Raw genomic sequence first — 14,361 nt, 5'->3', positions numbered from 1 at the left:
CCTCAGTTTTGGAGCAGTTTAACTGAAGAAAGTTCTGATTCATCCACGTCCTTATCTCTTCCAGGCAGGTGGTGAAGGCAGTGAGTGAAAATGGTGATGATGAAGCTCCAGTTCTAATGTAAAGTTGTATGTAGTCGGCATAGCAGTGGAAGGAGATGTTGTGCTGATTAATGATTTGACCCAAAGGCATCACATCACATCATTTACTCTGATACCGTATCACAGGCATCATTTCATGATGCCTGTGATACGGTCAAGGCCTCCAGTACCAGATACTGCAAAGCAGCCCCACAGCATTATGGATCCTCCACCATGCTTGACTGTTGGTATTGTGTTCTTTTTATTAAAGGCTTCATTGCGCTGTCTGTAAGCATATTGTTTGTGTGAATTACCAAAAAGTTTCACTTTTGTTTCATCCGTCCATAAAACGTTATCCCAGAAGGCTTGAGGTTTGTCTAAATTCTCTTTTGCAAAGATCAAGCGTTCTTTTTTATGTCTTTTCTTCAGCAATGAAGTCTTCCTTGGCTTCCGCCCATAAAGCCCCACTTTGTTTAGTGTGCAGCGTGTGCTACTTGTTGAAACAATCACACCAGACGGCTCCAGGTTGGTCTTTAGGTGATAGACGTGGTGGTTTTTCCACCATTCGCACCAACCGTCAAAAGACTTCTGTCATCAATTTTTCTCTTCCCCCCACGTCTAGGGAGGTTCTTGATCGTTCCATGCCTGGAAAACTTCTTAACATTACGCACCGCTGAAACAGGGATACCAAGGTCTTTGGAGATGGCTTTATACCCTTTGGAGGTCTTGTGCTTGCAAATAATAGCATTTCTGATGTCCTCAGACAGCTCCTTTGTCTTTACCATTGTCATATGTGGAGATTAACTAACAGGTGGCTTTTAAAGCACCAACATGACCATTCATTGGTTAATTCATGTCACATGTGTGGAGGCAGTCCATCACAAGTGATCTTTATGTGTGATTTACAACAGGTGAGCCAAATTGGGTTTTCATACTGATTTGCAGCAAAGGGTGCCAATACCATTGGCATGGTGAAAATGATGTTTTTCTTTGTTTTCATAATGTTTATCTTTTTAAATGTTTTTTATCATTTGCTGTTTTGCATCAAACACATGCTATCAACAGTAAAATGTTGTTTCACTTGATGAATTTCCTACAGTAAATATTCCATTATATGTACTTAAACTTCACAGGTGCTAATAATGGTGAGCAGGACTGTAATCTCACACAGTCTACTCACATCTCTTGGAGAAAAACTGGGTTATAAATTAACACTCTTGCCTTTTTCTCTCTCTCTCTCCCTCTCTCTATTTGAAAACCTGATTTTATAACTTTTCTTAGCAGCATAGTAACTGCCACAATTGTTCGTATCTTCCACTGACTGCTGCTAACAGCGTCACTCTCAAGTGCTCCAAGCAGGAACAAACCATTTAACGCATATAGGGGGTTCAGGGCAAATATGGATGTGTGTGTTTTTTTTTTATCTGGGAGTGGAAACATTATATTTTTACTGCTAAAAACAATCTTTGAAAATAAAATATGATTAATTTTGTAATTGACAGGGCCCTGATTTTTTTATTTATTTCTGTGAACAAAATAAATAAATAATTAAATTGTGGAGGGCCCCCTGTTGGTCAGGACCCCTAGAATTGTCATCACTTTTCCCCCCTATACCATTTGTATCAGCAGAACCAGGGTTCTGCTGATACAGAACAAAGCGTTGTTCAGAAATGTCCAGGGTCCAGATTAGGTCATTCATTGTGGTCCACTCCGGCTCTCGCACTGCGCTCTCCTTTCGTTTGTGGGAAATTATCCAAATTCGCCTGAATTTTGATTTAGATTTTTTTTTATTACAGCCATTAGTGACTCAGTGTGGCATTATCTAAAATTAAAACAATCAAATGTGATATGATAAATAGCTACTCAGGTAAAGTTAGCCTTTCTGTGTTTATTTTGTTGACTCCATCCATTGTAGAATCAATCCATCGGGGAAAAGATGGTGACCTCAATGGGTGAAAAATATATCAAACATTTTTTAAAGTAATTATGAGTTTTGGCATATCAAACAGCAATTTTTAGGTTATAGGAAAATTGCAACACATTTAGGCCAACATGTTCAACTAGTCCTGGATCCTTTTAATGCAAAATGAGCACTCAGTTAGTTTAAGTTCACTTTTTTGTACTTAACTGCATAAGTCTTCACTTCATGCAGAAAGCTTCTAAAGAGCTGCTATTCCTTACAGATTTGGCACAAGTCTCACCCTTTATATTCATTTGACATTTACTTTCACAGATATTCTCACTGAGGCACATAGCATTACTCTTAAGGTAAAGCTTTATAGTAAAACCAGATACAGTCAGGGCTGAAATGATTCCTCGAATGATTTGAGTACCTCCATTATTAAAATTCCTTGACGAAAGTTTATCTGACTCAAAGCTTTGTTAAATTATGTTTTATTATGTAGCGCACTGTGTTCCGGACTGATGATTATTTGGGGTGGGCAGCGCTCTTACTTCCACCTATGATCACAATTAGCTTAGCTAATGTAGCTTTTATCTGCAAGCTAATACGGACATGTAGCCTACATGTATGTTACTACTAATGGTGCGTTCACACCAAAAGCGTTTTGAGTGTCAGGCGCGTCTGGTTTACATTCAAAGTTTATGTGGAGGCGCTTTGAGGGCTGTTGCAACGCGTTTGAAGCATCTAGCGTGGCGAGATTTGAACCGTTTGGAGTGTTTTAAGGTTTTGAGGTGTTGAGCCTGTCCAGCGTGTCTAACGGAAAACAACAGCTAGATCTGACGCATCTGACACGTCCTCAATGGGCCTCCACATAGACTTTGAATGTAAACCAAACACGCGGAGCGCTAGATGTGGAGCAAAATATCAAGCATCTGCATTCAAAGTGGACATGCATCAAACTTGAAGCTTTTATTGACGCTCAAATCGACGCACCACTACTTTTACTTTTACCTTGTTATTCACATAAGCGACTGTGGCTCTGTGGGTAGAGTGGTCGTCTTGCGATCGGAAGATGTAGGTTCGATTCCAGCTTCCTCCTGCCATGTGTCGATGTGCCCCTGGGCAAGGCACTTAACCCCAAATTGCCTACCGAGCTGATACACAGCTCGTATAAATGTGTGAGCATTTGTGAGTGCAAATGGGTGAATGTGATTCCAGTTTAAAGCGCTTTGAGTGGTCAAAAATGATTGCTATATAAATTCAGTCCATTTACCATAAGCACTTTGTGTGTACTTTAATAAATTCGTTTAAATATGGGTTGTATGCAGTCATGGATTTTAGCATCCCATGGTGTACTTCTCTTCATGCTTATAGTATGAGACTGGAAGCAGCTTGTACACGTCGTCTGACATATTTTCCTTCTCCATCTCGCATGGGTCAGTCCCAACAGCAGCGATTTTGTTCATGTATCATTCTCTCATACATTGGTCAAGAGTATCCACATATTTTCTTTCTATTGGTCTCGAAGCCATGGGTCTGCTATTCATTGTACTGTGCTGGCCTGCTAAGATGACGCAGATCACTTCTGGTTCAGACTTGTGGGAACTATGTATAAGATTTTAGATGTGGCATTGCCTCCCACCCACATTAACCAGCCACTGTCTTGAATCACCACTAGGGTTTTTAATATACCAACTAGTGCAGGGAGACTTTTAGGCAAGACTTTTAGGTAAGATAATCTGTTTAGTTGTTAGTAGTGTCAGAATTTGTTGGTTGTCTCACTGAGTAGACTGTAGTGGTCCTCCATTCTACTGATCAGACATTTAGAGTTCCAATATTGAGTGACAATGAAGAAGACACAGATTGTTTTCAAAAGTATATGCCAGGGCTACTTATAACATTTACTAGTTATTTTATAATAACAAATCAGAATGGATTTATCTTTCATTCTCACAGAAAAGCCAATCATTTCTAGGTCAGTGGCAGTTAAAAGCCCAGACTGCATTCCATTTCTATCTTGTCTCAGCACAAATTAGTTGCACTCAGCACTCAGTGTTCTTTTAATGATTGATGTTACCACTCAGGAGGTCTTTTTACAAATTAATTTAATTTTAAAAAGCAAAAATTTTCCTTTAAAACTTATAATTTAGAAGACTTTTGGATCCAAGTAAAGATGTTTGACAACTTTCTTTAGTTTTTAAGTTCAAATGTTCATGTTTCCAACAGATGTAATCAGATGGATGGAAAAACATGTCTAAGTGTTTTATTTGTATGTTTTATTTATTTATTTTTGCCTGTTTTTAATTGATTGTTTTCAAATTTCATATCTTTCAGGAAGGTGATAAAAGAAGGCATTGGCTGCTTTAACCCAGCTTACGGAAAAGTCTCTACAAGGAGTGAAAGAAATTTGAAGGAAAAGATTGAGTAAAACCCAGGGAAAATGAAAACGTCCAGAGCCCTGACCCACTGAGCAATTGAACTGGAATGAAAACGTGATCTACTTTTCCTAATAGTAACCAAGTTAGCAATGAGTGGGCGTATATAATGGCCAAGAATAAGGATGCACGTTCCCTGACATTTTCCATTAGTGTGGTTGGCCTCTCTGGGACTGAAAAAGAAAAGGGCAACTGTGGAGTGGGCAAGTCCTGCCTGTGCAATCGATATGTGCGCCCAGATGCAGACAATTACTACTCTGAGCACACCTCAGTGCTCAGTACAATAGACTTTGGCGGACGTGTTGTCAACAATGACCACTTCCTATATTGGGGGGAGGTGAACATTCGGGGGGAGGAGGGTTTGGACTGTAAAATCCAAGTCATTGAACAAACTGAGTTCATTGATGACCAAACATTTCTTCCACATCGAAGTACAAATCTACAGCCCTATACCAAACGAGCTGCAGCAACTAAGCTCCAGTCAGCAGAGAAGCTTATGTACATCTGCACTGACCAGCTGGGCTTGGAGCAGGACTTCGACCAGAGGCAGATGCCTGATGGGAAACTGAACATTGATGGCTTTGTGCTTTGTGTTGATGTTAGTAAGGGTTGTAATAGGAAATTTGATGACCAAATGAAATTCATTAACAGCCTCTACTCACAAATCGTTAAGTCAAAGAAACCTATTGTTGTTGCTGCCTCAAAGTGTGATGAGTATATGGACCAGCATTTGAGGGATCTGCAGACCTTTGTGGCCAGCAAAAAGAATTTGATGTTAATTGAGACATCAGCACGTTTCAACGTCAACGTAGAGCACTGCTTCAATACCCTTATCCAGCAGATTGATAAAACAAGAGGAAAGCCTAAAACTACACCATACCAGGATGCCTATAAAGTCCATCGACAGCTTGCTGCCTCCGTAACAGAAAGATTTGAGAAGCTCATGGTGCAAACAGTGAGGGACTATCATATTACTTGGAAAACGGTCATAAATAACTTGAAGGGACAGCCAGACTACGATGAGTTTATCACCCTAGAGGGATCTCGAAAAGCTCGCTCCATGTTCACAAAGTACATTGCACAACTGAAACAGGAGCACATCAAACGCCGGCGGGAAGAGTACTTGGTAACACTTCCAAAAACCCTTAACAATATTTTCTGTAGTCTGGAGGAAGTTGAACACCTGTCATGGCCTGAGGCACAGACTATAATCCGAAACCGGCAAGATTTCCAGTGTTGGTTTGTGGTACTGGATCATACACCATGGGATGAGTCAGATCACATTGATAATAGTGATCGCAGAATACCCTTCGACCTCCTTAATACTCCTGATGGAGAGAGAATTTACTATTCCCATGTCCAGCACTTGCTATCTGAGAAAAGAAGGGTGGAGATGAAAGATAGGTTCAAGAAGACTCTGGAAAGAGTTCATTTCATCAGTCCAGGACAACCCTGGGAGGAGGTCATGTGCTTTGTCATGGAAGATGAGGCCTACAAGTACATCACTGAATCTGACAGAAAGGATGTTTACTGTAGGCACCAGCAGGAAATAGTTGAAAAGGCCAAAGAGGATTTTCAGGAAATGCTGTTTGAGCACGCTGAGCTGTTTTATGACTTGGATCTTAATGCAACTCCCAGTTGTGACAAGATGACAGAAATTCACAGTGTACTAAATGAGGAGCCCAGGTACAGAGCACTGCAGAAACTTGCCCCAGATAGAGAGTCACTACTCCTTAAACACATTGGGTTTGTCTACCATCCCACTAAGGAGACGTGCTTAAGTGGACAGAACTGTGTAGATCTGAAAGTAGAGCAGGTTTTGGCCAACAGGCTGGTACAGCTTGACCACGGTCGCTCAAATCTCTACTATACCAGTGCCAACATTGATAAGATTAACCTCTGCCTTCTTGGAAAAGATGGACTCTCACAGGAACTAGCAAATGAGATCCGAGCTCAATCCACAGATGATGAGTACACGCTTGATGGTAAAATTTACGAACTAGAGCTTCTTCCTGTGGATGTAAATTCCACTCTGCTATTCAGTCACACATGGGTTGCCACTTTCAAACCTCATGGCTGCTTTTGTGTGTTTAACTCTATTGAGTCTCTCAACTGTATTGGTGATTGCATAGGTAGGATCAGAGCAGAGATAGCACAGAATAGACGAGATCAGTTTGCTCAGCCACTCCCTTTTATTCTCATTCTTTCAAGTCAGAGAGACAATGTTTGCAAAAACATACCTATTCTAAGGCACCAAGGCCAGCAGCTTGCAAACAAGTTGCAGTGTACCTTTGTTGACATTCCCTCAGTAGCTTTTCCAAGGAAATTTACAGAATTCCAAATTAAGCAGGGGCTCAGGGCAGTGCTGGAAGGCCTTAAGCATAACTTGGATGTCTTGGCACCCTTACCATGTATTAAAGACATGGCTGAGACAGATCTTAGAATAGTCATGTGTGCTATGTGTTGGGACCCTTTTAGTGTTGACCTCATCCTCTCACCTTTCTTAGATTCACATTGCTGTAGTGCAGGACAGCAAGGCCAGAGCAATACACTCATACTCGATAAGATTATTGGGGACAACCGGAAAAGGATCCAAGTCACTATACTCTCTTACCACTCAGCTATTGGTGTCCGGAAGGATGAACTTGTGCATGGCTATATTCTCGTCTACTCTGCCAAGCGCAAGGCATCAATGGCAACCCTGCGGGCATTCTTGGCCGAAGTTCAAGATGTGATCCCCGTCCAGATGGTGGCGATAACAGACAGTCAGGCGGACTTCTTCGAGAGTGATGCCATAAAGGAGCTCATGACTGAAGGGGAGCACATTGCCACAGAGATAGCTGCTAAGTTCACAGCACTCTATTCCCTGTCACAGTATCACCGGCAGACAGAGGTTTTTACACCCTTCTTCAACGAAGTGCTAGAAAAAAAGCCAAACATTGAGAAGGCCTTCTTGCTTGACAGCTCCACTCGCGACTGTACCACCAGTGAAGATGTTTTCCCCACATCACCTCATAGTCATTTGCCAGCTTACACCACCTATTATCCTGAATCAGATGACGATAATGAGGCCCCCCCACCTTACAGTCCAATTGGTGATGATGTCCAACTTCTGCCCACACCCAGTGAGCGGGCAAAGTACAGGATTGACCTAGAGGGAAATGAGTACCCTGTTCACAGCACACCTGCCGGAGACCACGATCGCAACCACAAAGTGCCCCCACCAGTCCGACCTAAACCTGTGCTCCCTAAGCCTAATGTGAAGAAACTCGACCCCAACCTGCTTAAAACCATTGAGGCAGGCATGCGAAGCAATCGCAGGATGCCTCGTGGCCCAGTCACACACACTGAAGATGTGGAAGCTTCAGACAACTATGCAGAGCCTGTTGACACCCTGGTTAGATCCAGAGGTTTCCACAGCGACAACATCTATGTTGTACCTGAAGACGCGCACAGCCGTCTGGTGAAAATTACACCTCCATTCCTCCATTCAGGAGGAGATGAGGAGAACGGATTTGATCGAAAGTCTCAAGCCATGAGGCGACCGTCTAAGTACAAGCATCGTTCTAAGATTCTCTTCAGCAAAACAAAGGCCTATCAAAGACGATTTCATTCTGATAGTGATGGTGAAGAGTTTTGCCCTGCTACACAGAAAAAGAAAAAGGGAAGAGCCCATAGAGGCAGTGAGGAAGACCCTCTTCTCTCCCCAGCTGACCCATGGAAGATTGGTATAGATAATCCTGCAATCACCTCAGACCCTGAAGATGATAAGAAGATGAAGAAGAAGAAGACATCAAAGACCCTGAAGGACCAGAAAAAGGTGAGTCTTTTCTATTATTCAACACTGACACAATCTTTTTTTTTCCATCTAAGTTTTTATTGGTTTTATAACAAATGAACAAAACTTAAAACAGACAGGTCAGTGCTTATTGTATCAAAATGGGGGAACAAAACTAGTCCCAACAAACAAAAGGTTAGTCACCTTATTGAGCTAGATGTCCATAAGCAAATTTACTCAAAGAGTACACAAAGGCATTGAAGCAAACCTCATTGCATGTCTCGATTTATGTCTCATTGCATAAATTGCGGTATTCTTTGGGTTGTAGTGCATGTTATAGTATTTTCATTTAATAGCTACTGCGAGTCACAAGGTATGCAACCTTGTGCTTGTACAACTTGTTGATGGCCTACACTACAGTAATCTTGTTAAAAGATACCTCCATCACCATTAAGACTCTGGATGAAAAACTCAGGTACCTGCTCTACCAGGAATATGCTCCCATGTATCCATCAAACTGTTGAAACTAAGTGCAACAGAGACACCGGGATCTGGGACAGAGTACACCTGGTTTCCTCTGAACCTGGACAGCACCACTGGAGGGTCAGGAAACGGCACCCTGGGGCCAATAGGGGATCAATACTACTGGGCAGGTGAACAGTTCCTTTTAAATTTGTGGGAGAATGGCCAGCCTGAGCACTTTGAGTGATTCTGCTGTTTGTGCCTCTTTGTCAAGAAGACATGTTCCTCACTCTGTGACCTGCTCTGGAACTAGAGGTTGATTTAAGACCATCTCTGTTCCTCCTGAAGTGACCAACAGAAGGGAAGTGCAGGACCCATCCGTCCGTCCGTCCATTTTCTTACACCCTTGTCCCTACTCCCTAGTGGAGTCGGAAGGGTACTAGTGCCTATCTCCAGAAGTCAACAGGCGAGAGGTACACCCTGGACAGGTCGCCAGTCCATCACAGGGCAACACAGAGACAGACAGGACACACAACCATGCACACACACACTCACACCTAAGGAGAATTTAGAGAGACCAATTAACCTAAGAGTCATGTTTTTGGACTGTGGGAGGAAGCTGGAGTACCCAGAGAGAACCAACGCATGCACAGGGAGAACATGCAAACTCCATGCAGAAAGACCCCAGGTCAGGAATCGAACCCAGGACCTTCTTGCTGCACCACTGTGGAGCCCCCTCATGACCTGACTAGGGATAAATTTGTAAGATAATGGATGTATGGATAAATGACATGTAGTGTTTTATTGGTAAATGCATGGTTTAAAATTAGAAAACATACTTCCTAATTTAGGTAAACTATACAGTGGTGTATTCATGCTAAAGCATGTTCATACACCTGACGTTTTTGTTTTTCCTGATGGACAAATCCAAGATGAAGATTTATGGGCCAAGTCAGTGTGAAAATCAGCAGGGAAATGCCTTCTGGTGCCACATGACAGCCATGAATGCTGAGCATTGTTAAAACTATGATGCTATTAGATCAACAGATGAGAATGAAGAACAACTCTAATGGACAGTGTTTATTGACTGTCCTGACCAATTACAGAAGAGCAGAAGAATGTGGAGAAATCTAAGTTACCAGCATGATAAAAAGGAATTTAGTCTTGTTCTGTTCTCATCTGAAAATGATTCAAATTAAATCCTAAATGTACAAAACCGGCTGCACTGCACAATTATTTATGAAAGTAATGCAAAGCAAAAATTGAATTTTTCCTGAAAAATTAAGTATGCTTTCAAATCGTGCTAATCTGGAAAGATTCCAGTCTGCATTCTTTTTTCCAGCTCAGCACCTTGTGACTCTCCTGACTGAACTCCTCCCAGCTGTCATCACATCAACATGAATTCTCCTGACATCTCCTGTCTTCCTCCATTGCTCCTCCTATCTCATATCTGTTAATACTGCTAAACAATATATACTATCGTACACAATGTCTTGTACAAATACTCACAAAATGTTCAAAATTTATGTAGCTTTAATAATAACATATTTTTTTGCTGTTATGCTGCTACCCGGTCTTTTTAAGATTCTTCTGCTTCTGCTATTAAACTTTCAACATTATCTCTGCATCTGTTTAACGGTTTACTTTTTCAACTTCCTTTAATTTGACCCTCTTCCCACTAAATGTATTTGTTCTGTCGCTCATTCTCGTCTTAATGTCCCTTACTGACCTGTTTTGTTGTTACTACTTTCTTTATTGTTTAGTATTTCTTGATTCCTATTCACCCAATTACCTTCCAGAAGCTTCTGAAAATTCTCATCTCTCTTTTACTTGTAGCCCAAATCGACCAAGCCCCCAAAGCCACTTTACCCGCCCACTCGGAGAACCTGGGACAGCAACTACTTTGGCGTTCGCCTGCAGAATGTGGTGACTTCAGAGCATCCCATCCCACTCTTCATTGAGAAATGTGTTGAATACATAGAACGCACAGGTCAGTCACTCATTTTCTCATCTTCGGTCAGTTTTTTTTTTTTTATCTACAGAGGGGATTTCTTTCAAAAATGCATCTTTTTAAATGTTGACTTCTTTCTACTTTTAGAAACCCATTGATATGGGTTTAAACAATGTTGACTTTTTTCGCGATTGATTATTTGGCACTTTATTAAATAATACCAAAAGGAAAATTCCTCAGATAAGCACTTTTGAATCAATTTTGCTCAATATGACTTGGATTAAAGAAGCTAACAAATAGATGGCAAGACAGACTTTTACAGAGAAGAGGTGTTTTCCTGAAGGAATGAAGAAACAGTGAATGAGGGAATATGTTTTCCTCATTCACGCTGGAGGGACTTGTGGTTGTTGAATCATTTATGGGGTTTTTTTTGTTTTTTTTTTAGAAATGAAACAGACACAAACTAATATAACCAGCTTCTCGAGTGAAGCAAGAAGCTCTGATTACACCCTATGCTAATGTTCTAGTATAGACGATACACAGAGGAAGGTCAGTGTAAAAGGTAATTGAGTTAACGGTCAGTGTTTTTAGACTTTTCATGGTAAAATGGCTTGTACTTGTATAGTGCTTTATGAAGTCCAGAGGACCCCAAAGCGCTTCTCACTATAGTTATTCACCCGTTCACCCATTCACACACTCACTCACATGCTGATGGTGGCAAGCCACTGGATAGTAGCTACGGCTGCCCTGGGGCCAGGCTATCATACACCAGCAGCCAAGGCGAGTTCGCCCTGCTGATTGCAGACACTGTCACTACCATCTCCTCTAACTATATTATTGTTAGAAGAGAAAACTAGATATGTAAGCAAGTTTATTGTCTCTGGGATATTGATTGTGTTGACACTTTATTTTTTTTTGTCGTAAATAGACCAAATTATGTCTGAAATCCTCATCTCTAAACTGATCTGGTGTTACTTTTCCTTCTGACCACAGAAATGAATATTTAAATCATTCATTCATTCATGTTTTAGCAGTTTGATGTATTATGCATATTAATGTGGCCCCGTAGTCTTTCACATTTAATGCTTTTATGAACTCTTAGAAGTAAAAGTGTTCCTTGCTAAATCTTTTCAAAGTTACTTTTTTGCCTGTCACAGTGGTCTGGACTGGCCATATCCTGACTCTTTAACTTCTTACTAAATTTAACATTAGTAAGAAGTTTTATAAATAGGCAAAGCAAGCTTTCTCAGCACTAATACAGAACATTAAGTCGGTGTTCTAAATACACCAAATATGTTGTTTTAAGAAGATAAAATGCTCACAAGTCTTTTCAAGACTGGGTTTGTAATTATATTTAGAATGGGTAAGGTTCAGTAGGATTTGTATCATTTTCAGTTTTCAAGGGGCGTTTCAGCAGTAATGTTAATGTTCTTCTGAATGCACTGTTTCACCTGTTATCATGTGGCGTGCTTTGTTTTTTAATCAGAATTTGAATTTGGTGTAGTTTTTGGATAACACAAATAACATTAGCAAGCTGGAATCAGTACTGTGATTTTGAATATTTCACCAAATTTGTCAAAACTATACTATGTTTTGACAGTATAATTTGAGACAGAGAACATGTAACAAAAATTCAATCTCCTTTTCCCTATGAACCTGGTGTCATCTGCACAAATACACTGCTCGGTTGGAAACAACTAATCAGAGCCAGAAGAGGGGTCTTGGCGCTGTCAGTCAACCTCATGTATGTGCCGCTCATCCTCTCTCCCTTGCTCTCTGCTCCGTTACTTCTTCCCAAAAGCAGAGCCCGTTGTGGCTGCTCTATCAACGGTTTTCCTGGAGCATTAAGTTGTTTCTCTGCCCCATTAGCACATATTTTTTGTAAATGTTACGTACTGCAGCTTTAAGATGTAACTGATGTTGAAGTACTCCATCTCTTATAAATTGCTACATTTGCATATCTTAATCCATGAAACAGTGTTTTAGTTCTGGTCATGGCATTAGTTATTTCTCCTAATATGCATAGTTGTTATTTGATGTCTTTTGTGGTTTTCTGCTTTTTGCATTTCTGATGCTTGCTACAAACCAATTTCCCTTTGGGATATGAATAAAAACTGAACTGAACTGATTATCCTCTCTTTTTACTGAGAGGCTGTGTAAAAGATGTGGGAAGTAGATTTTTTTTCCACCTGACTTCCTCTTCATTCGTGGCTCTGTGAAGAGGAGAAGGGCCCACGGGATTCTGGCGCTTCCCTAGATGAGCCAACATACTGTGGCAACACAGGTTGCATAATCCAGAGTTCTGCTCTAAACACGCAGCCATGAACCCCCATTACTTGTGCGTTAACATTATACAATGTAATCCACAGAGATCACGGACCCTGTGTGCTTTCACTTCCTATTCCTGAGATTACAGAATTAAATGGGCATGGTTTTACTTGCAGGAGACCCCCATGGATAAATCCAAGAATGAACTACATGTCTTAATTATCTTGCATGCTGTCTGATTGCATTCAGTGTTCCCACTTCAGGGGCCTCATGCATAAAAGAGTGCGCAGTTTTCACACTAAAACTTGGCGTATGGACAAATTTCGAAAAGTGCGGTGCACAAAAAAATTGGGATGTACTGTGTAAAGCCGTGCGCATGCATGTGGCTGCGCACCTTTCCTTTATAAATCCTAATTTGTGGGAAATAAAGCATAGCTGCTGGTCCGCCCTGTAGACACCCTTAAACACATCACGTGAAGCAATAACCATGACAACGTCCTTGTTTATAGCAGTATAAATATTTATAATAATAATTATACATTTTATTTAAAAGGTGCTTTCAGAGCACATTAGGTTACCTCACAAAAATAAAATTAATACATTTTAAAGAAAAATGTATTGCTTATGACCGTCAAGCACTTCTGGACCTTAAAACTTTGGTAGAGCTACAATTTGGATATGGTCTGGGACATAGAAACCGAGGCTTCCAGTTCCTGGAATATCCCTACTGAGCTGTTGAGTCATCCACATTCCATCGAAGACGTGGTAAACGTGGAGGATTGGCAGTGAGCCAGCTTACCTGGCATTTCTTCGCCGTTTCCTGAATGTCGGGTGCAGCTGGATTCTCCCCGTTGTTCTGGGGATGTGTTCTTCAACGGATGGACGCAGTGGAGTTTTTCTATCATTGACGATTTCGAGATCAAAGGAGGGATGTGGATTATGAAAACCTCAAGTGGTTGAACTATGTTTCGTCTTCGACTTGTGCTGCTGCACCATCAACCATCCGCTTGGCCTTGATTAATGCAAGGTCTTTAGCCAACAAGACCTTCATGCTACACGATCTGTTTACTTCTCGGAATTTGGATTTTTTATTCATCACAGAAACTTGGCTACAAGAAGGTGAGTTGTCCCCATTCTCTGAACTTCTTCCGCAGTACTGTGCTTTTATAAATTCTCCCTGATTGACTGGCAAAGGTGGAGGTCTGGTTACAATTTTTAAAACCAGTTTCCACTGTAGACAGTAATCTATAAATTCATTTTCCAGCTTTGAGTTCCTAGTATTTGCAATGAAATTAATTGAACCACTATTGTGTGTGGTTGTTTACCGTCTGCCAAGATTTAACAAGGACTTTATTCATGAATTTTCAGAATTTATGGCATGGATTACTTTAGAGCAGTGGTTCTTAAAATTTTTTGAGGTACCGAACCCCCCAGTTTCATATGACCGTTCACAGAACCCTTCTTATTTCTCCTCCTCCACTCCAAC

The 14,361-nt window shown here is 41.0% G+C and overlaps 1 protein-coding gene across 4 annotated transcripts in view; it reads left to right on the top strand.

The window, feature by feature from the left end:
* Positions 1-14,361, top strand: part of arhgap5 (Rho GTPase activating protein 5) — a 68,590-nt gene that overhangs the window by 23,747 nt on the left and 30,482 nt on the right. For all 4 annotated transcript variants that reach the window (XM_008398617.2, XM_008398618.2, XM_008398619.2 and 1 more), the window contains 2 exons: positions 4,316-8,236; positions 10,493-10,646. In XM_008398617.2, the coding sequence (XP_008396839.1) occupies positions 4,526-8,236; positions 10,493-10,646 (3,865 nt within the window). In that variant the 5' untranslated portion in view covers positions 4,316-4,525. The remainder of the gene's footprint in view (positions 1-4,315; positions 8,237-10,492; positions 10,647-14,361) is intronic.

Source organism: Poecilia reticulata, linkage group LG22 (assembly GCF_000633615.1).
Source record: "Poecilia reticulata strain Guanapo linkage group LG22, Guppy_female_1.0+MT, whole genome shotgun sequence".
Classification (NCBI taxonomy): Eukaryota; Metazoa; Chordata; class Actinopteri; order Cyprinodontiformes; family Poeciliidae; genus Poecilia; species Poecilia reticulata.
Note: the sequence above shows the minus strand (reverse complement) of the source record. Positions and strands in the feature narration are given on the sequence as shown.